At 37.7% G+C, this 23,263-nt stretch overlaps 1 protein-coding gene across 6 annotated transcripts in view; it reads left to right on the top strand.

Annotated features, from left to right (window-relative positions):
• COL25A1 (collagen type XXV alpha 1 chain) overlaps positions 1 to 23,263 on the top strand; it is a 294,538-nt gene that overhangs the window by 197,993 nt on the left and 73,282 nt on the right. For all 6 annotated transcript variants that reach the window (XM_042812563.1, XM_042812561.1, XM_042812562.1 and 3 more), the window contains exons 8-11: positions 7,411 to 7,482; positions 8,335 to 8,442; positions 12,142 to 12,177; positions 22,035 to 22,061. In XM_042812563.1, coding sequence (XP_042668497.1) covers positions 7,411 to 7,482; positions 8,335 to 8,442; positions 12,142 to 12,177; positions 22,035 to 22,061 — 243 coding nt within the window. The remainder of the gene's footprint in view (positions 1 to 7,410; positions 7,483 to 8,334; positions 8,443 to 12,141; positions 12,178 to 22,034; positions 22,062 to 23,263) is intronic.

Below are 23,263 nucleotides of genomic sequence, written 5' to 3'. Positions count from 1 at the left end.
AAGTTCTACTCTTCTGTGCTGGAAGACTATTTAAAATTTGCCTACCATAAACAACATAGGCCTGGAAGCAGACTATTTACTGAAATATATGCATACGTATTTGGATTTATAAAAGGGCTGCTCCAAAAGTAACACCTCTTATTTTGGTGGCCCACGATGTCAGAGGGTGGGTGGTGCATTTCAGCAGTGGCAATAGTGATGTGGAAGATAAACCACATTCCAGGTGGCTGTGAACAGCTGTCACACCACAAAATGAAGAGCATCTCAATTAGCTCATCTGCACTAATAGGCTAATCGTGGCGTCTGTGTTAAAAAGTAGTTTTTTGTTAGTGGGAATCTGCTGTATCAAACAGTGTTATCGTGCACTTTGTTGTAGTTTCCATGGAAATAATTAGAAGACAGTGCTTTCAGAGCACCCTATGTTGATGTAAGTGTAGGCTGTAAATAAAAGCTTCGGTATTACTTGTTGCATTATAGACACTGCATTTATAAACTATCTCATTTTAAAGGGAAATTGAAGATATCTAAGGAATGCATTTTGACCTGTTATTTTTCAAAGAAAAATAAATAAAGCCTCTTTATAATGTGTGCATATATTATCCTTAATATGTCTCTAAGGAATATATGAAATATTTTGAGTCTTTTCCTGCTCCTTCAGACAATAAATGAAAAATCTATGTTGTCATCATTAGAATGAGTATTTCATTCATAAATCAGGAAATACTAATTGCTTACTGATGAGTAACCCATGATCATCAACTCTTTGCCATCTTCTAAAACTTAGTCTTTTTTCATTTGAGGATTAGCACTTTTTTTTAGAAAGGAACAGGTTTGCATCATAAATTAGGTAGTAGCATATAAATTAATCTGATTTCTTGCCCTTACCAAAGGCAAGACTCCAGTTTTTGAGGTACTACTAATTTTATCAAATGCATGTAAATCAGCAATGTAATAAGCAGCTTTGTTCCCGAACAGACACCTAGTTTGTGTCTTTATTCAACATGTTGTCAAAGCAACATCCAACATTTTTGTCAAAGCAAATGTGTATAGTGTTACAATCAGAGTATTATGTTAATTTAATGTAACTTTGCATAACTTATTCTATCAATGTATTCCACAGTTGTCCTTGGTGATGTTTGATTATATTCTACTCAACATCTACTCAACGCTTACCTTATTTTTTTCTATAAGTACTCCTCATGAATTTTATCTGCCTTAATAGGACTGCTCAGCTTTCGCTAACAGAAATTAGTGTTGTTCCCAGCTTTTTATTTCATAATAAGAATAGTCTTTGGTTTCTTTTATATGAATATTCTGTCAAAAGCAGTAAACGTAGTGATACAGAGATGTTGTTCCTTAGCTGATATTGTTAGGTTGTATAAAAGTGTATTTTCTTTTTTTATGCATTACTTCAAACATAAATTCACATATAAATAAATGCAGCAGTACTGCATTAAGTTCACGCTGTAGTAATATGACTACCCATGCAGTTGTTTGTTTTCCATTGTCCTGTGTAGAAGCAAGTTCTAGTTCTCAACTATATCTAACCACTGTTTTGAACTATATTCCTGTTATGCCACAATAAGAAGGCTGAAAAAACTTACACAATTCTTTCTGTTAAGATAACATTGACAAAAGCAAACTCATAGAGAAAACTTCTCAATATCTAGTTTAATGCCAGCTTGCCTTTAAGTAGTTAATTCTGAGACTTTATTACCTTATCTGTAAAAAATCAAAAGGGGTGTTTATGTAGTCAATTTCTGGGACTACTTATCTGTACAAATTGACCAGTTTTAGGCTATTCTGACTCCGCTGTTTTCCATTAACGTGAAAGCGGGGAAGTGAGGTTTGGAAGGAACTCAGATTGCACTGGCTGCTCACTTGATCTGAAGCACTGGAGCACTCAAGACTTGAGATGAGCCTCAGCTCAGAGTTCTCAGGAGCATTCTTTTGGCAGTGGATGACTCTCCAGGGCCAAGCTATGCCTTTGATGTTTGGCTCATGAGGTACTGCTGGGGAATGCAGAACAGCTGTGACACTAGAGAGTGCCACATACCTGCTCTCAAGACAAGGATGTTGTCATTTCCATCTTAAGAGCTAGGCAGTGCATGTCTTTACTTACCACTCATCAGTTTGCATCTTGTTCCTTTTTAGTAATGCCAGAGGAATGGTGAGGAAGGAAGTTTCTGTACATCCTGTTCCTCTTTCTCAAGCTCTGTCCCGTGACTGAGAAAACATTATGTAGGCATTTCATCTAGAATGACAGCTGTCCCGCAAAAGTATTACAGTACTGAACACTTGAGTTACAGCAGTTTGATCAAAGCCAGCTCTTGAAAAATGCTTCCTCCAGGCCTAATAAATATCGTAGAAGTGATCTGAACCGCTCACCTGCTTTTTATAACTCCAGTGAGTATGAAATTTGAAAAGGAATGTGATAAACCTGAAGATTTTTACTATGAGGACCAACATGGTTTTTGGAAAAAAAACGGTCTACATTGGATCTTAGTGGATGCTTACCACCAGCTTCAGTAAGAGTATGCATGGCTTCAAGAAGGATATTTTTTGATGATTCTGATAGTCATCAGAACTCCTGAGTTGTGTGAAGAAGATGTTTATCTCACTCAAAATTCATCTAATAATAGAACTAAAATAGCCAAGTGCTAGCTTTATCCAGTTTTGTCCTTTCTGAGCATAGTGTTAGGCAGAGTCCACTGTGAAAATATAGAGGTCGTTATAGAAAATAACACTTATTTTACAATGCTCTGTTTTTAGTCAAAGTTTGTGCTAATTTGTAGGACATTATACTTTTATTATTTTAATACAAGGACTGAATCATTACATGATGTATTCGAATATAACTCCTTGCTGAATTATTACCTACATGAAAAAAATCTTGGATCCTTGTCTTATGGTGCAGTGTTTTACTTAGCAGAGCTGCTGATGGAGAAAGCAGCGGTTATGATAAAAGGGATTATATAAAAGAGTTCCTGCTGAGAGTCCATGGCACTGTACAGGGTGATACCAAACATTGTGTTCCCCAGGGCAGGTAAAATAATTAGCTGCAGGACTGCCACTCAGTCTGAGGGATTAATTAGAATTGGAGGTGGTGTTGGGGAGGAGGGAAAGCAGCCATAAAGGGTGTCAAGACCACTCTGGCCTGAAGCCTGTGTGATTTGATGTGAAATAGCAGCAGCTGGCTGTAACCTTAGGAAGTGCAAGTGAACAGCAGGTGGTAATTCCTGTCTCATTTACCATGTCTTCACAGGAACATGTAAGCTTGTGCAGCTTGGGTTTATTGGCAGGTCAGAAGGAAAATCCTGAGGAGGACTGTGACATTTACTGTGCTGAGCAAATGCAAAATTCAAAATGGACTGTAGACAGTGTTACTGTAAACCTTTAAAATGATGTTTGCTCTTATACCTGTCATAGAGAAGGGCTATGACAACCTTAAAGACTAGACTTTGCTGTAGGCCAACACACAAAGTTGAACAATGCGTGAAAAATCTGGGACTTTTTTTGGGAGTGACATCTCTAAAGATTGTGATGGATGTTACAGGAGAATGATTTCACCAAAGTCGAAAGTCGGGCAATTGTGTGAGGGTCTGTCATTATTCAGTGTTGTCATTGGCCACTGCATGGGAATGAACAGTCTTTATCTGCATTTCCAGGTGGGCAAGCAGTGTACTGCATTATATGGTCACGGGCCTGTTAGTTTCTGCCAAGCATTGTGTTTTGTGTAGAACAAGAACTGTTCATATTCGCAGTTCAAGAATGAAACCAAATAAAGAGAAAACTGAATAACACAGAATCTGTCATTGAGAACAACTTTAGATAGGAAAAATATATATACATATATCTAGGGGATGTTTGAGGGGGTATTTATAGCAGAGTGACAGGAAAGGAAGAGAACTCATTTTGTAGGAAGGGTAGATCATTTTATGCCTTTTTTGATGCTTATTGTTTGCCAACATAAGCTTTCATGGATGCCAGAAGATGCAATGCCTTCTGAAACCTCTCACGCATGCATAAACCATGTACTCATAATTTCTCTGCTGGGTTCCATTCAGTATTCTTCTATTTCTGATCTCTCCAGAAATTATTATTATGTACAATAATATGATCTAGGTCCAAGCTGACATTTTTCTGGCCATTAGCTCTGAGATTATCAGTTTTGGGAAATGGAAAGAAGTTTTTTTCAACTTTGGAAAATGCTGGAAGATGTTGTTGCTGAAGGAGATCGTTTCTCTTTCTCGTAGTTTGTTTATGTTGACAAACCTACAGTACTGGTATACTCTTGAACTTGTCTTTGTGGTGTTGGGAGGCATTGAAAACACAGATTGGGAAGTGCTCCACATAAATGTTTGTTTGTGGAGCTACACAAAACTTTCAAAACTTTTTCACTTATTAAATAAATAAATAAATAAAGCCAAACAACATTTGCAGAGAATCTCCTGAATTAATTCTCAGGGTTTTTTTCTGTATTCATCGTGAAATGAATCAAACCTAATATAAGTTTTGAGTTTCCCCCTTTAAAAAAAAAAGTCAAATTCTAAATATGCCTCAATACAGTTCTATAAAAACTATTATGCAACAATGAGTAAAAATGAAGTGCTTAAAAGATTTTCTGGTTATCCCTTTTACAATTAAAAAAGAAAAAAAAGCAACTAAAATTTATTGTTTTCTGCTCCAATTTTAGATATGTAGGTTTCTTGTTTGTACCCATTTCCATTACAGGGGTATTGTAGCTTTAGCTTGAAGAGGAATGAACTATGTACACAGCAGGACTAATGAGTCACAGATGTAAAGATTCTGGCACAGTACCATTTAATAACTTCTTTAACTTATATTCCATAACAAGATAAATGCAAATTTGATACATCTGTTTTCTAAATGGTGTATCATTTCAGCCTTAGCAATGTCTCAGGAATGAGCTTCTTTAAATGTATGGTGGTTTAGCCTTTTTTGGCTTTGTTTTCTTTTTATTTGTTTCTAAAGAGGAGATCTCAGGTCATCAAGCAATGCAGTTAGCCACAGTCAGGTTCATCAGAACCAAGTGGGAAAGCTGGTAAAACTGCCTCTGACTGGATGGGATTCACTTGCAGTCTCAGTTTCCTCTTGTTTCACCAGTGTGTATCAAGAATAAAGTTGCACTAGCAAAGGCATGTTGTGTGCATCAGAATGTAACTCTGCCTTCTTAGGAGAGCTGGGGAGGAAGACCATTGTGGTCTTTGTGATCCAGAACATCTCTGATACGATTGCAGGTAGAGATGCACAGAACAATTACTTGTAATGATGAAAGATGGTTGTAGCTGTCAGGCCACTGTTCCCTGTTGGTGCTTTCCACGAGTCTGGCTGGACTGCAAAGCGTGCTGCCCCTTGGCCACAGGGGTTGCCCCATCAGAGCCTTGACATAGGACTTAAGAAAGCCACTTTGTCTGGCAGCCAGAGCTATGTGCAACTTTCCCTTCTGCAGGTGCAACTCTGCAGCCACCTACATTGAGGCTTCACAGCAGGGCTGTGCCGTGGAAGTGACACTTGTGTCCATGCACATAGGGATCTTAGGCATACCGGACTGTTTTATCTATATGCCTCAGCCTGATGTCTTAGCTGTTTCCTGGATCTCCATGGACAAACCTTTGAGGATCTCTGCCTCAAATAGGGTGCTGTATCTAGAGGCCTTAGGGATTTCATTCTTTAGGACTATCCTGCTTAACACTACAAAGTTTCAGCTTAATGAGGAAGTCTAATTTGCACCCTAGAAGGCAGCACGAGAAGAGTGCTGAAGTGAGAGCAAAGCTCTCTCAGCAGGCTCTAATTACCACATCTTCCTTTTTTGTATCAAGTTCTGCACATGTGGGTAGAGTAGAATATGGGAGACCACATGCAGCATACAGCACTCAATGGGCAAATATTACCCTGGTTATGAAAATGCCTTTATGTATATGTTGAAAATGTTGACCTTGGCCATTGTGGATTCCCCCAGATCTATCAGTAGATTGTTGTTCAGTGTTTACAGTTGTGTATGTGTGATCAGTTTATGTGCTGAATGTCGTATGCAAAACAGAATGCGAGGAGCAGGATGGTAATTACACAAAGTGCCTCAAAATTCCCTGTCACCGCTGTCAAGTTCTGCAGCAACCCAGAATCAAAGCTTTCTGCAGAGCTGTCTTGAAGGGCTGTAGCATGTTGTAATGGAGGAACTGTGCAGTCAGCTGGCTGATAGCCTAACAACTGTCAAACAATCCTAACAATTTATTGTAATTTTAAGGAGTCACCTCTATGCAACTGCTCCTTCTAATAATCTGTTTATATTGTTGTGAAGTAACAACATCCACACACCTATAGTGCAAACTTAATTCTGTTTCCCATATGACAGAGAGGCTGTTTCCTGTCAGTAGGCGATGTGGGGTATACTAAAGATAGTGTTTGTTCTGTTTGTCTGTCAGTAAATTGTCTCTGTGATGTTTGTGTTGTGTTGTTTTGGTACCATGTTGTGCTGTGTCCCTAGGGTCTGCCAGGCTTCCCCACAGTCGCTGCTCTGCACAGTAATCAGATCCTCACCGTCAAGGTTTGTGGTTGACATGTATCTGTTCAGTCAGGTCTCTCTGTATCAGCATAAAAGTGCACATGAAAAAAATTACTCTTACTACAAGATAGCCATGAATCCTTATGGTGGACCTAAGTCAACTCCCTTTGCCTTTGTATTGGTGTATGCATTTCTGATGCAAAGCGTGGGATCAAATCCATGACTGCATACAGCGCTACCCCTGGCAGCACCCATGTTCCGTGTGCTCTTCTTGGTCAGTATTTCATTTTTCAGATGAGAATTGCTGTAGTTCTGCTTTCCTGAGGCATACAGGAGGATTGAAAATGTCAGTGAACTCTGTAGTGGTTGAATCAAGAAACAGTTATGTGTTAGATATCTGAAGTTTAATCTGTATGTGCTGATTTTTCAAAATGCATTTGCAAATTAAGCAGGAAGAATTGAGCAATCTGGTCAAGCTGGAACTCCAATGCTTATTAAAATGACACCATTGTTCATGGCACAATATGCTGGTTAGAAAATCTGACTGAAAGTTGAACTGGTGCTTTGTGTCTAGAAACTTTGCTGAGAGAACAGAATGCAAAAATACTGAATTTTTTCAGAGCCTAGATAATGGAAAAAAAATAAAGTGAAGAATTCTCCTGTGAAATCTGAGGAGAAAGGACTTAGACAATTAACTCGCTGTATATGATGAGTTCACAGAGCGCTAAAAGCACAGTTTCTCTCTAGCAGAAGCACCAGTTCATATAACTTTAGCTATTACAAATCTAATGAATATATCTTTATTTCTTTCTCGGGCCTCTGATGTCTATTCTTCAATTCTCTCATCTCTGATCTTCAACCTTTGACCTCACCTGCCTGATCAGATGGTGTTTCCTAAAATCAATCATGGGTTTCTCTCTGCTGATCAGCAGCTCATTAAACGCCGCCTCATTAAGGTAGTGCTTCATCTCACTCGAATCTGGTTCTTCCTTACATTCAGTTTACTCTCTGCTGTGCCTGTTTGTCGGAAACCTTCTTATAGCAAGTTGCTTATTTGAAAGTTCTATAATTAAGAAATTGTTAATGAAATTAACGCTTAAATATTGTGGGTAACTGCTCCAAATGCTCCACATTTAAGATGCAGTTAGCATTTTTAGTGGCTTGCAGTGCTATACTGGAAATCAAATAAGTTGAACACCATTTCTGGTGTTTTTTCAAAGGCTGTATGTTCTGGCAACTTTCTTGGAAATTGTCTTTTACAAATTAGTAAGTCTAAATCATTAAGGGATTTGGCTAATTATTGCTCTGAAAGAGCTCACCAACACAGATGAAAAATTCTGTGCGACTCTGTGGAAAAGCACTTACTCTCCATGCTCACGTTTGAAGTCTGTCCACGTAACATTGATGGGCTTGGAATGTTGCCAGGCAAACTGTATACTTCTGGCACATGACTTTTTTTTAATCCTCAGCTTTGTCATGATTAAACCAATCAGGAAACGAAGAGCTGCTTATTGAAAACGGTTACTCTCTCTGGAAAACTGCATGAGTCAAATATTGCAAAGCTACACCAAATTCTAGTTCGTGTCCTGTGATAGAACAAGCCATTTACAATTTCAGCCTTTTGCTCTGTGGCCGCTTGCACTGTACAGGTCAACCTGTTGGTCTGTTGCATTAAGGAGCAAAGACACCAGTGTTTAGCTCACGGTAGCTTCTTTAAACTTGTCTTGCGTTCTTTCTGGAAAAATGTATTTTCGTGTGGCGGATGCCTCTAAAGCAAACTTCTCATGATTATTTTTTTGTTGTGCTAGGGGGACCAAGGACAAGCTGGACCCCCTGGACCTCCGGGGCCACCAGGACCCAGAGGTCCCCCAGGAGATACTGGGAAAGATGGTCCTCGAGGGATGCCTGGCATTCCGGTGAGTTGGTCTGTTAGTGTCCAAATTTTTGTCAAATATGTAACAGTCAAAGGTGGTTTGTGAGGTAAGATTGGCAAGTAAGACATGTGGAAGCTGAACCACAGACAAATTTCGCAGTGCACCTGAAGTCCCTCTGCCACACGCAGTAAGTTCGTAGCGGGGCCAAGAGTAATACCTAGGTTTCTTGCCTCTCACCCCTGGCAGTTTTTCCCACACATTCTAAGGTTTCTGAGTTGTTCACTGATGTTTTAATAGCTGTACGAAAATGGTCTGCCTCCTCTTCAAGTAGCAAATGTTCCCACTCAGACTTCAAGCTAAAGCTGAATGTGAGATGTCATTGCATAGGCTAGCTTTATTTCTCACTTTCTAATGATTTTGCTTCAAATTATGAAATCAGAATAATAAACTGCTAAATGCTGCCCGAAGTATGATAAATTTTGGAGTGAGATTCTGCCATTTCTACACAACACTAACAGTACAATTTTCTTCCACTCATCCCCTGTATTTCATTAGATCCATAAGCAGAATACAGAAAATTATTTAATGTTTTTAGATGCAGGATCAGACCCATGGGCTTTGGCATTTTATAATGTGATATTAAACACTTCATAAAAAGACGGGTAAATGCAAGAATTTGTTTTACTTTTTTTTTCTTCAAAATATGAGTATAGTGTTGACTCTATGGTTTGTGACCTCTTTAATACTCCTTTTTTAAATGTTTTTCTTTTTGAAAAACGTATCTCTCTGTTTATCATGAATCCCACTGCAATGTCAGTGTGGAAGCTGAATCACAGGCAGTACACTTGACAGCTGAAATGTCAAATGCACAGATCTGGTAAACACATCTGTCACAAGTAAAGATCACAGCTGAGAGGATGCATAAGGAACTAGCAAGGTGAAGACATCTCTGGAAAAAGAAACAGCTTTGTCAGAGAGAAAGCATAGTTCATTTTGTAGGCCAGGACAGAAAGTCGTAAAATTTCACTGCAAAACCAAGAAAGAAAATACCTGAGTTCCTGTTCTAGCCATATTTGAGACTGCCTCATTTGAAATTGTATTGACCATGCATTAGGTGTATTAAGAGTGTAACATGATAACCATCCCTGGAGATGTTCATGAAACATGGTGATGTAGCACTGAGGGTCATGGGTTAATTGGTGATGTTGGTGGTGGGTTGACAGTTCAGTTAGATGAGGTGATCTTGGTGATCTTCTCCAAACTTAATGATTCTATGACTCTAATTGAGGCCTGCTGTTAGCCAACATTGGGCTGATAATTTCTAGCACAAGGTTGTGAAGTGACACTGAAAATCTATTGCTTTCACTGTATGCTTTACTTTGGCCATCTGCTCATTTCTTGTTAGTCTTCTAATGTGGTAAATTTGATTCTGTTCAGAGTTGCTTCTGGTTTGATATAGAGGGTGAGACTGAAACCACAACCGATTTCTAAAACTGCAAGAGTTTTAATGGTTTTGCAACCATTTTTGTAATTCACATCACATATAACAGGCTAGAAGAATCAGCTAGTGTTGCTGGTCACAGTCTGACTGCAGATTGCTTGGTTTTTGTTGCTGCTTAGCAAAGGGAACAATAGTGTTTCTCATGACAGAAGTAATGCATTTTATGCAATTAGGTCATTCCATTTTATAATAGTTCTGTAGTGATTTTTGACTTTAGATGGCGAGAGAGAGTTTCTTTTTATAGTTTGTTTTTTGTTTCTTTTCGTTCAGCTGTGGTTATCTTAAGCCCCATGGCATTGTGGAGAATCAATTTGTGGTACAGCTTCAGAATCAGATAAAAATCAAACCAGATTGCTGACTATTGTTATCATCCTGCTCCTTCTCAGTGTCCTGCTTCAAGAGGAAAACTTGTCCCAGCTTTCTATCTTTAAAAGGCTTGTGTGGAATAGAGAAATAACAAAATAATAGTTATACTGCATTACAAATAGGAACACTGCAGCATTACAACTGAAAGTCGTTACTATGGCCAGCCTCCACTGTATGGCAGTCATTTTCTTAAGCAAGCTTTCGTTTCCTTTTAAGCAAGGTACTTATAATTACCAGAACTTCAAGAAAATGTTTTGACCGCTGCCTTCTTCCATGCCCTATACATTTGCTGTGCATCCTGTGAAACTCACTCAAGATAACAGGGCCCAGGTGAGCATCTCCAGCAGCCATCATTACTTCTGTTCCTCTGCGTAGCAGTTTTGAGGAACAGTCTGTGTGCTAACATCTCCATCTGTGCCCACAGACCTCCATCTGTGCTATCTTTACCTCACGTGCCAGGAGCATGTATCCTGCTCCAGTCACTTAAAGTTTTTAGAGATGAGAAAATGTTTGTTTCTGGGGCAGAAAGTCTTTAGATCTGAAGGTAGAAATGTGAGGGAAATGCTGTTAGGCCTATTGGAAGGTCTAACAGGAACCAAGGAAGATCAAGGGCACAAGAGAGGATTTTGCATCCTTCTGCTAAGCCTTTATTTGGGTGTCAGTAGAAAAACCTCTTGGAACCTGTACGCACTTGCCTTCCAAAAGAGCTTTCCTGCCACACAGATACCAGCACTTTTAGAGTGTCAAAAAAGAAGCACAAGGGAAAAAACAGGTTTTTTTTTGTTTGTTTGTTTGTTTGTTTGTTTGTTTTTTTCTGGTAATAAAACAGTAGACAATGTTACACAGTTTTGAAATTATTTCAACATAAAGATAATGCTTCCCAACATTTATAGGCATATCTTGATGCTTCTGTGATGCTGTGAGATTGTTGTATAAAAAAATAAGCAAGGCTACAAAGAAAGCTGAGAAGTTCAACAACCTTGAATAATTTGCTGTCTGAAATCTGTGTGGTTTCTCTTTCCCTGTTTTTTTGGTGTGTTTGCAGATGCAGATTTGTGCATCTGAAAGCACATTTACCTAGAGAAGCAGTTTAGAATCTGTTGAGTTGCCAAGAACAGTCGCATCAAAACAGTTCCCATCGGTTCTTGGCAGGTTTTCTTTTATGATAAATCTGATGAAGATGATCCTGCAGCTGTACTGATCCAAGAGCACATGGATAGCCCGTGTGGTATGACATCCATTTTACTGTCTCAAATGACAGTTGAAGACATTCATTTAAGAAGAAGTGAAGATAGCTCCTCGCTTCATGTAGACGTGTGCCCACTAAGAGAATTAATTGGGAAAATGAAGGGATACCATTTTGAAAACCAATCCAAATATTTAACAAACGAACAATTATTGCATAGCCTCAAAATGTCACTGTTCATGGGTATATGCAATATGATAATTAGTAAGTTATGCCTGCTGACTGAGGTGATGACACAGAACACTAATTCTGGAATATGTAAACAGTGATTCAGCACATATGTGAAAAAAACTTTATCTGTGTTCTTTAGCACCACTGGCTGAAGTGGAATGTTATGATTGGAACTAAGGGGCTGAGAGTCAGCACACCAGGGTTTAAATTTTACTTGAAGAACTACATCATTAAAAGATTGTGAAGTAGTACCTTGCCTCTTAAAGTCTGTGATTTGATCTATTACTTTAAAAAGCAAATATACATATAAATTTGTGCGTGTATTTAATATGTGGTCAGCTGCCATACCTGTTGAGTAATGGAATTTTTTAAGAGGTTGTTATTAAGCAAGGAACTGAATTCAAGACATGCTAAATTATTCTAAATTATTCATGCTTTTTGTTGTTTTTTTTTTTAGGGTGAGCCAGGAAAGCCAGGTGAACAAGGGTTGGCAGTAAGTACTCTTTCAGTTTGCTAAGAAACTTTAACAGACTTAAACGTGCTTCTTAAACTGTGGAATTCCAGAAAGCTTGATAATTGTATTTCCCAGCCTTCCTTTGTCATTGAGTCTTTGAAGTCTCGTTTGCGAAGAAAATGCAAGAAAAAAATAGAATTTTTTAGAAATATACAGTTGCCTATAAGGGCAGTTCTTCCTTTTGGGTTGCAGAAGTATAGAAGGCACAGCGAGGAAAAACTGCCATGTCAGATGTGCCTGACTCATGGCCCCTCTTATTGCCACCTCTGAATTTGAGCTGTTTTCACGTTGAGACTGTGGAGCAGTGCAGCAGCCATCTACTTGTTTAAATGGCCAAAATCTCAGCAATTTTTCTGGCCCTTTGCCTGACATAACAGTGAAGATGCTGCAAAGAAACTCTCAGAATATTATCTCCTGAGGGTTTTCTTTTCATCATGTGTGGGAGAATATAGGAGCTAAATGAATGCACTTTTTACAAATACTCAGATATGGGAGTACATGTTTTCTGTTGCATCAGAAACTAATTAGCCCTTTTCATTTGGAAGCAAATTGAAGCTCCACTGTCTGTAAATCAGCTTCAGACACAGGATAATGCATCAGGGGTTTCTGCTTGTCACATGTTCCCAAAACTGTGAAACATTTTTTCCCTTAAGATTTCCCTAAATGCTTATGGTCATTCTTATTTTCTTTCATGTGAAGTGACATAATTGTAGCTCTTGGCATGTGCTTTTGATTTCTGAATGCTTCTGAAGAGGAAGATTATATGCTCAGCAATCAGTGTGGATAAGATTACTACCTATTTGAATTTATAAAGTTTTAAACAGATGTGATGATGCTTCAGCTTGACAATTTGCAGAACATTTTGGATTAACAAAATCCAAGAAAGTTTTTCAGCAGAGAAAGAAAAGATTGAGATTCTGAAGTATCTCCTTTGATCAGGAAACTGAATTTTTTATAGCTTCTCTTTTAAAGATAAAAATTTAACAGAGCTAAAATCTCATCTCCCAAAGGTACTACCTAGTGTTTTAGCACATTTGTGTTCCCTGTTGTTCCATTCTTTTTGGTTTATGAGTACTTATTGTTAATAGCATGTATAATAGCTGGGAAGGGCATTTTCTTTTTTGGTTTGCTTATTTTGATTGTAATCTCCTATTTGCTCTCTGGACTGCGCTTACTGCAGCAGTGTCTTCGTTCTGTTCAAGACCAGATCATCAGGGTCACAGAATCCCCAAGGGTCTTTAAAGCAAAAGAGCCTTGCGGTATTCAGAAGATTCCCACTGCTCTAGTCATCTGCACATAGGAAATAAAGAACTGCTACAGGACTCTTCATGTCCCTAAGTGCAGATGTGTTTAAATAGAGAAAAAAGGCATTTTAAAAATCATACCAGCAACTGTAAGCTAGAGAAAAAAAAAACCCAGACTGCATAAGTTTCCAGCTCCAAATGCCTGGTCTAAAAGCCAACATGATGGCTTAAGTGTTAACCTATATGTAGATCAAGAAAAGTTCAGGTTATCAGAGAGACATTTTATTTTCATTTTTCTTGGTTATTTTGACATATGCATTGTGCCAGTACAGATTTCCAGGCTGTCTTCCTTGTGAAAAGTGCTGAAGCTATCCATACAGATTCTGTCTGGTTTCCTTTGACATCTTCCATCATACATTTCTGCATGAATATCTCTTTACCTCAATGTTGAAATTTGAGGAACTACTGCAGAAGTAGCTGATTTCCAAACAGTTATGCTGTAGAATTGTGATGCTAAAGAAAAACAGGGAACACAAACCTATCTACAATTCTTTTCCTGTGTTATCCATCCATCTCTTCAAATAAAACTACAGCAGAAATCTCAGATGTGAATTGTGAACTTCTACGTTAATTCCGCAGGAACTCTTTTGTAAAGAGTTGTCTCTGTTTCACACTGTTATTCAAGTCCAAGTTAAATTCCATTTTTTCTGTGTGTGAAGAAGGATCTGGTAGGTAGATGGGTTCCGAAAAGTACTACGAGTGCTAATCTCCCAGAAATCCACCTTTTAGGGATTATTGATGTTTCCAGAGCTTTTCCAGTAAGAAGCCAAGTACTGGAGCATGCACTCTGGTTGTTCTTCTGGATAGAGGCAAGATACAGGCAAGGACAACACCGATGGCCCTGAAACAATCCCTAAATTTCCAATGTACTTTTTGAGGTTGGTGGAAACTGAAGGCTATTTGTATTCTAAAGGATCACTGTCTCAGCAGTTTTAAATAGCACTGGTACTATTCAAGCAAAGAACTGCAGGCCTGACCTCTAGATTATAACAGTGGGATAGAAGCTTTTCTCTGTCAAAAGTGATTTATGCTCACATTCAGTAACATCCCTTAGTATTTCTAGGAGAGTGCAGAGAATGTTACCAGAGCTGGTAAATTCAGTTTTAACCTTGGAAAAGGGTTAAAATGGAAAAACTTGACACAGCTTGAAATTACTTAGCTTTCTGTCTTCTCTTTTTACAAGGAATGGAATAAGACCCTTGAAGAGCAAAAGATGGTAGATAATGAGATAGCAGCGTGTTTTCCAGATTGCGTCTCAGAATGTAACACAAACCTATTACACGTCTTGAGTAACTTGTGACCTACTCAAGCAACATGTGACTTGATTCTCAAAAAGTTGAAATCATTTTAATGCATTTGGAGTTCCAGGAACATCCATGTTCTTATTGCTCAATCAAATAGGAAATCAGGAGCACTAGTGAGGGCACAACAATTTGCACCAAGACTCTGCTGCCATATTCTCCTCAAATTTTATTGAAGTTCTGTGTCAATAAAGAAAAAAAGTAATAATAACCATGTTTTAGATGTGGGAGAGAAAGTGGTAGTAACAATTCAGAACTTTTTCCCCCTCAGGCAGGGGAGGTTTGCTTGGACCAGACAGAGAAAATGACAATGAGTTCTCTTGTTTGAGTTCAGCTTTGCCGTAAGAGAACTCATCTTTATAGCACAGGGCAATTTGTGCAATTTACTCTGAAGAAGGGGAATGGCTTTTCTTTATTTCAGAAATTAAGTGGGTGTAACACAATGGAAAGCACAGCAGTGACAGCAGAGCAGCAAAGTCCTAGGCTGCAGTAAGTGAAGATCTGCTCAAATGTAACAGCTACGGGCACAGAAATAAAGAAAAGCAGCTGCCTACTTTCAGAAGCCTCAGGTGCAAAGGGATCTCCAGACAGACACTCTCACCTCCACTGCCAGCACTTTAATGAGGTTTGGGAAGGGGTGGATCCTGGCCCCACACTTTCTGGTCCCTCAGGTACATTGTATACACCTGAGCGCCCCTGGGTTGACCCTGCCTTTCCCCAAGGTGCTCAGTCACTGGTTCAGGTTGTGACTTAGCATTTCTGCTACAGTGGCTTACTTCAGGGTGATAGGAAGAGAAGGTTGGGAAAACCCACTGTTGCTTATGCAAGTGTCTTATTCCCTTGCTGAAAATATTCCCATGTTATCAGCATCCAGTCACCTTCTGTTGTTCTCATGGTTGAGATGTGGGGTCTTGCTGTTTGCAAGGTCTTCCATCACTTTGTTTTTATGCTAGGAACAATATGTTTTCTTTTAGGGCTGAGTAGTGAGCAAAGTTAGTTTTAAGTTAAGAAGAATTGAGTGTATATATCTTTAATGTCAGAAGAGAGTGTAAGAATGCCTAGTTAGTTACTTTTTTAATTTTTTTTTCTAGTTTCCAGGACTCTAGAAAGCCCTTGAGGTCTACTTTCTGCCAGAGTAGAAGGTATTGCTCCTCTGTGCAGAATGGAGTCACATGAAGGCCAAGCAGTGAGATGTGGTGCTAAGGGTTTGAAGTTTTGAAATGTTATGTGGATCTAAAAAAAGTCTTCTATGCCAGAGGGAAGACTGGTAGAGTTTCCTTAGCTTTTCATCCTTTTTGGTAAAGTTGTGTCTTGCCTCCTATAACACATTTCCCTTCCCATGCCATTAGCCATGTCTTCCTGGTACCATGTGAGGCTTTTTTTCTTCATCTTCTTATTTTCAGAATGGATCATAAAAGTGTTTGTGATTCTTCTGCAGGTAGAAGCTAGAATTTCTGGTTTCAGAGTGCTGGTGATTTTATTATAAGTGTAGTCAATGACAGGAAACCTGAAACGCTGACACTGATAGGTGTTTTCAGATTCACATATTGCAATAGAACAGAAGGTGTGCATGGCTATTTTTATTTCTAATTTCCATATGGTAACTTTTTGATGTTGCTTTTTGTTTTTGTTTCCAAAACGCTCTTGGTGCTTTTAATTTAGAACTATTCTAAACCAGTGCATAGCCATAGGATTCTGGAGGATCAAAATTTGCCATCTTTTCAGCTCCTTGGAAAATTAGTTGAATTGTGTTCAGTGTACGAGTCAACTGCTTTTTGTCTCTGAATAAAATATATATTTTTTTTTCTCCAGAAACTGGCTTTAAAGATACATAAGTAATTTTACAGATGTTTTGCATGAACAAAATGTCTAGAACAAGCAAAGAATTCAGGTAAAGATATCTCTTTGCAAAAGAAATCTATCCTTTAATGATTAACTCAAATGCAAAATCCCTCTACTTAAGATGTATTGTTTTCCAGACTAGCAGCTTTGTGTTTTTACAGACTTGCTGGGCATGCGTTCAAGAAAAAAAAAAAAAGAAAAGACTTAGTGGTCTTACTAGCTATTCAGTATAGGGAGAACTTTCTTCCAAAGGATACTGTCATGTACTTGAAAGTTGGTGAAAGAGCATAGCTTTGCAGTCAAATCTATAAAACCTCACATCTTTAAAATGAGTTAATATATATTTTTCATCTGAGGTTTAAAAAAACAAAAAAGGAAGGGGTAGGGGGGGAATCAGCCAGAACTGGCTGGAAAGTGCTGCTGGCTTGAGTTTAGCCTCTCAGGCCAACAACCAAGGACAGATCCTCAGCTGGTGTGAATCCTCATAGTTCCTCTGGGAAATTGCTAATTGTGAATTTGTTTTCCATGGCCAGAGTTCTGCAGCAGCCTTGTTTATTTCATTCTGGTGACATGTTCACAGTAAATTTTAGAAAGTGTGGTTCTCAAGCTGTCTAGATGTGAAAGTTTACCAAAAACTAGCAGCTGAAATTGAGAATCTCTGCCTGCACCTCCTACGGCACGTACTTATTTTTTTCCCCGATGCAGATTCATTGGCCTTAAGTTATAAGAGCTAGTCTTAGGGAAAGTTGTCTTTGGGATTTTATGATCTCAGTACTTCAGTGACATTTGTCTGGGATGTCAGAACAATGACTAAGAAGACGACGACAATGAGGATTTCTGCCTGAGCACTAATTAATAGCTTTTGCCGCACTTTTAATCAATTAAGGTAGCATATGGGACCACTGCTTAATGAGAATTTATATGAATTTCCATTATAGTTGATCTGTTTTCTTAGCCAGTCTTTTTTAAATTCAGGCAATTCATGAATGCTAAAGCACTATATACTTTGATAGTAGTACTCCAGTCATCACAATCTTTATGAAACACTCCTCAACCATGCGAGAACACACTTTCAGAATTACATTATATGCCTTGTTCCACACAGCAAATGGGGTCAACGGGCAACACGGAGGCTCCTCGGAAAGGCAGATGGATGCTGTGTACGAAACCTGTGGTTTTCCTCTGCATGTACATTTGTTATTTTAAGTTCCCTTCCTGAATTCTTCTTCATTCTCAGCTTTGTGGAAATAAGGAAGTGTTTCATGATTCCTATAGTACCAAAGAGGAAATATGCGTTCTCAGGTATAGTTTTGGTAACTCCTTTGTCCTATAAAAATGTAGGTACAGATCTTATAAAGGCCTTCTATTACAAGGAGTTTTTACTTTAGAAAGGTAGTATGAAAGGTTAAAAAAAAAAAAAAAAAAAAAAAAAAGGTTTGGGGTTTTTTGTTTGTTTTATTTTTGTTTTGTTTTTTACCAAGCATTGGAATAAGAGTTTCAGTATGAATGTATTGCTCTATTGTGATGTATTTTGGTTTATAATTTTTTCAGTACACCAAAACTTTCATTTTCTCATTATGTTTTTGTTAGGCATTTTCATTTGGTGTTCATGCTTGCTGTCCTTGACATCTAACACCTCACAGAACAAATCATTACATCTAGCACAGACCTGCAAATGGAAAATGCTCCAAGCTTTCTATTTCATATATTTATTTAAATGTTTAACAACTGAGCCACTTGAAGTTGAAAATTAAAACACATAGGGAGGCTGTTTGTGAGGTATCACACCCTGAATTACTGTGTCTTTGAACCGCAGCTTTAACACTTGCAGGGCAGAATATTTCTTATTTTGCAGTTTGCTAAAGCACAAGCAGCAAAGTAACTTTAAAAGGAAAACAGAACATATAAACGGATGTCTAGAAAGAGTTCTGGACTCAGTGAATTTGCTTTGACTACATTTGTGGCAACTTTTTCCGTTGTTTTTCCTTTTTTTTTTTTTCTTTTTAATTTTGAGTAGTTGTTAGTGAAGGCACCTGAGCGTATCCAGCTGTAACTTCATTTGATCATTTCTGTAATGCTAATATTTGATATGAAAGAAGCTCTGTAGATCCCTTGAGAATAGTGGCTGAAGAATGGCATTCATTGTGAAAATTCATTTCTTACATAGAACACTTAAAAACTTCTTTTTATCCTTGGATGCCCAATTTTTCCAAGTACTTAGGTACATATCATACAATGCTCCATCCCCAGAGACACAAGAATAGTTATTGAATTTCTTGGGAGCAGTGCAATTTCTTTTTCTACTCTCCAACTGAGGAATTAACTTGAGAATCTACTTCAGTAAACCCATGCTATTTCTTGTCATATCTATAGGTAGTTTATCAGTTACACAAGGTAGAAAATGGTTTTAGGAGGTGTTCAGGATATCTGAAATAATAGAGATTTTAAATGGTTTTTATTATTTTTAGTTATTTTCCTGTACTGGGCAACTCTCTTGACCAAAATTTACAGCCAGCTCAACTGAAGTTTCTCAGTGCATGTATGAAAAAAGGGTAATTTTCAAAGATTCTAATTAATGACTTCAAACAAATCGATGACATGATTTTTCATATATATAGTGCTCTCCTCGGATCAATTGCTAATTGCTAAATGCTAAGGAAAAAAACCCTACATGATCATATTGCATTTCCCATTTTCTACTTGGATTCTCTAGCTGTTATCAATTCTATATAATTATTTTACATTCTGAGTACATACAGAATAAGAAACTCTTGTGTGTAAATTGTAAAATGTGTCATTTTAAGCTTTTAATTGCAATTAGCTTGCTGAAGGTAGTTGTATTTTTGAGGACTGTGCTGGTCATCAGGTGGTGTAATAGCTCAGAGGTCATGAGACATGGGAGTAACTTCCAGTCTGAGTAAAGTTTAAGTACCAGAAATGGAAAACTACTCATTGTTTAAAATAACTGATGATTAGTGCCTAATGCTCTTCTCTGAATCATCCATTCTAAAAATGCAATGAAGGCAAGATTTTTCTTCTATGAAAATACTTTCTTATTCAGTAAGTCCTTTGGAAGAGCTGGAATGGTAGCAGCATTGAAGGGAAAATTCTAGGGAAGGAGATTTTTCTGGAGACATTTGCAATATCTTGAATCAAATCCATCCCACAAGTTGACAGCTGCAGACTCTAAGCGCAGAAGTACTCAGATGAGCAACACATTTCACAGTTTACTTTGGGGGATATTCCTAATAACTGAGTAGCAATTTTACCTTTAGATAGTAGCTTTGTTTTGAAGGTTTCCAAATGGTGTTTTGGTTTAGCTGAACGTGTCCAAAAGATTATGTTTAGCTTCTTATGTATTTGGAAACTGAAGAGTAAGCACTTATTCCATGCACATAAAAGAAACAGATATGAAATATGAAGTAGTCTTCAGTTGTTCTGGCCTATTGATGGAAGCTAATGTAGTAGAACTGTTTAATAAAAGTCAAAAGAAAAATGATGCCCAGGGCCTGGATATTTGGAGCTTACTTTGGTAACGGTGATATGGGTAATCTGTAGTCTGAACATGAATTTCTTGGAGTTTTTAAGATGATAGCCAAACCTGTATTTTTCTTGGCAAAAGGGAAGATTCCTGGCTCATCACTTGCCATGCTGTGAGGCACTGGAAGAAACTTTCTTCATTTTCTAGAACAAAGGGAAAAGTTCTGTTTAAATGGAATATGTTATATCCACGGTTCAGTTCCTTCCCCAGTAGGCCACTCTCATCTAGCAACATCCTATTGACTTTTTTCATTTATTTTTCTTCTTCCCTGTCTCCAGTGTTCTGGGAGACTGCTTACAAGTGGTGCTCAGGTAATAGGCTGTTCATTTGCCATAATCGCTATTACAGGTGCCCTCATCCTTGGATATATCTTAGAGTTAGAATTCAGGCACATACTGAAAAAAGAGATTTAAATAGCAGTTTACGGAAATGCAGTGGGCTGGTGGGATTTTTCTCCAGTCAGAAAAAGCAGGTGATCACTCTATTCCCTAATTATCACTCTAGTTATCATCAGATCTGAGTGTTTGGTTATTTTCACATCCTTTTAAAGAAAAGAAAGTTAGTCTGTCATTCTGTATACCGCAGATGGTTTTCTATTTGCAAAATCTGTCCTTTTGAAAAAGGGAGATGCTTGCAAGATCCTCGTTTTTCTAAGACAGTGAATCCAGTACCAGCAGTTACAAGCAGTGGAGCTTTTCTGTGTTACCAGTTTAATGTTGCATCAGGGCAACATTCCAACACGACCTGGATCTACCAAAAAAAAAGGGAGTTTTAACCTATATTCACCCTATCTTAAATACAAAATTTGCCATTTTGAAGCAGCAATCCTGTTGTTCAAGGTGAAATCCTGAATAATTCCTGTTCCGACATCAATTCTTCTTCTATCTTTTCAAACATCAAAACAAGCTGAATTCTCCCATTCTGGCTTTTTGTTTTTCAACTTGACACAGTCAGAATTAATCTCTCTTAAGTTTGCTTCAGCACACACAAACTGCATGAGCACCTCCTGTAGGAACATGTGGAAAAGAGTAGATGACCATACTGAATGTGGTCTGATTTAATCAAAACAGACTGACATGATGTCATATACATGTTTTGCTGTTCTGTTTCCCTGATGCCTCCCCTTTTTGGCCACAAATGAATTGGGTGCTTCAGAGATACCAGTTGAGAAATGGGTCCAACTAATATCAACGAAACTCACTCTTGTAAGACATTAAGCAGCTAACCTTTCCTGGATTTAGGTATTCCTGCATTCTCAGATCATAAGGTTATAATGGTTCTTCTTTACTTTCAAGAGAATTCTTAAGGATTTTTGAAAGTTGTTTTTTGTTTTTTTTTTTAACTTGTGGCTGATGGCACAGATCACATGTTGGTTAAACTATAGAAATAAATTTCAATACCTTTAATGATCTAGAAACTATAGAGAGGCTAATGCTTCTCTATTTAAAAATAGAGTAAAAACTTAGTAGCATAAGCCAAGTTTTTGTGGAAAACTTACTGCTGAGCAGAAAAATTATTGTGGACCACAACTGATTGTTAGATCAGAAGAAGAAGAAAAACTACAGTCTTTTTAATGCTGACAGATTTGTCAGTATTTGAAGAAATTGATGGAATGGAAGAGAAGATGTTAGGAAGGGGGGAAGTTTGAATCTTCTACTTAGAAGTAAAATCTGTTCCAAAAGAGAAAAGATCCATTTGCGTTTTCTGTAGAACATTTTACTTTCTGTCGATGCAGAAAATTTCTACTGGTTTCATTCCAGTATCTGAATACTTACACAATGGGACGGTTTTAATTGGGCACTGAAGTTTAAATTAGCTAGAGTAATTACATTTTCTTTCTCTTTACAGGGACCTCAAGGGCCTCCAGGACAAAAGGTATAGTATAAACAACAATACCGTTATAGCTTCTGGTTCCAAACTGTAAGTAGAAAAGGTGAATGGAATTTGCTATTGCACACCACCTTGAATCTGTTAATGTAGATGTTATTTTGTGGTATTTTGTTTTTGTAAAATGTAGTCATATAATGTTAGACATAAGATTTCTCATTTTCCTCATCATAGGAAGTTCAAGCAATGCAGGGCAGAATGTTTTTAATCTGTCTGCTTAACTTTCAGGTGAAAAGGTTGCTATAATTTTCTTATTCATGTATTGGCACAGCTATGAAACCAGAGGTGAAACATTGTGAAAGATGGAGGGATAGAATTTCTGATTGAATGCATGTCCTTTCTCAAGTAGATCAATGCCATATGACTAAAAAATTGACCAACAGAAACAAAGGGTATAGGTGTTGCTGATAAATGGTTCTTAGTTGGCTGTATTCAGGTGGTTTGCTGTTGTCTTCCTGTTCCTTTGGTAATCGGAGATCTGACTTCCTATGGAAGCTTTCAGCATTATTTGCACTCATTAAAGCTGACTGCCTCAGTCTGATGGAGTGAGCTTTGGATTTATGGTACTGCACCATTAAAACAGTCCTAGGTATATCAGCAATAGCAGCTAGTAAGTGGCACCATTCCAGCATCTCACCCACACACCACCAAGGCAGGTCATTTTGAGACTGATTTCAAAAGATAAGAAGTGTTATGGAAGATATCTAATTAGAGCAGGCTTAATTTGTATAAAGAAAAAAGAAGGGAAAGAAATAAGTAGTACTTATGTATGTGGCAAAGCTGTCACCTCTTTTTCTTCTTTTAAAATATTATTTAAAGTGAAGGTTTGGTTGAATCTGTTAAAATTGAACTTCTTGAAGAAACAAAAGCCTCCTGATATGTAAAAATGTAATCCCAGAGCATGTAAATCCATGAGATTTTGTCAGCTGTGAGCTGTACAGTTTACAAGCTGAGGGAGAAGGTTACCCTTCATGTTTAGCAATGCAAGAATGTAACATTGTAAAGCTCATCTGATTCTGAAATTGACATTACAGGAAATAGCAGAGTGGGATACTTTATATGTACAACATTAAAAAAAAAAAAAAAAAAAAAAAAAAAAAAAATTTATGGTTTAGATTTAAATTTTTTTTAAAAAATTTTTTTATTTATGGGATGGTTGAAAAAAATTTTATTTAAATTTTATGTTAAGT

Source organism: Centrocercus urophasianus, unplaced genomic scaffold (assembly GCF_019232065.1).
Source record: "Centrocercus urophasianus isolate 14NV4802_14NV808 unplaced genomic scaffold, USGS_Curo_1.0 seq_13, whole genome shotgun sequence".
Classification (NCBI taxonomy): Eukaryota; Metazoa; Chordata; class Aves; order Galliformes; family Phasianidae; genus Centrocercus; species Centrocercus urophasianus.
The sequence above is the reverse complement of the archived record's forward strand: the minus strand, read 5'-3'. Positions and strand labels throughout refer to the sequence as shown.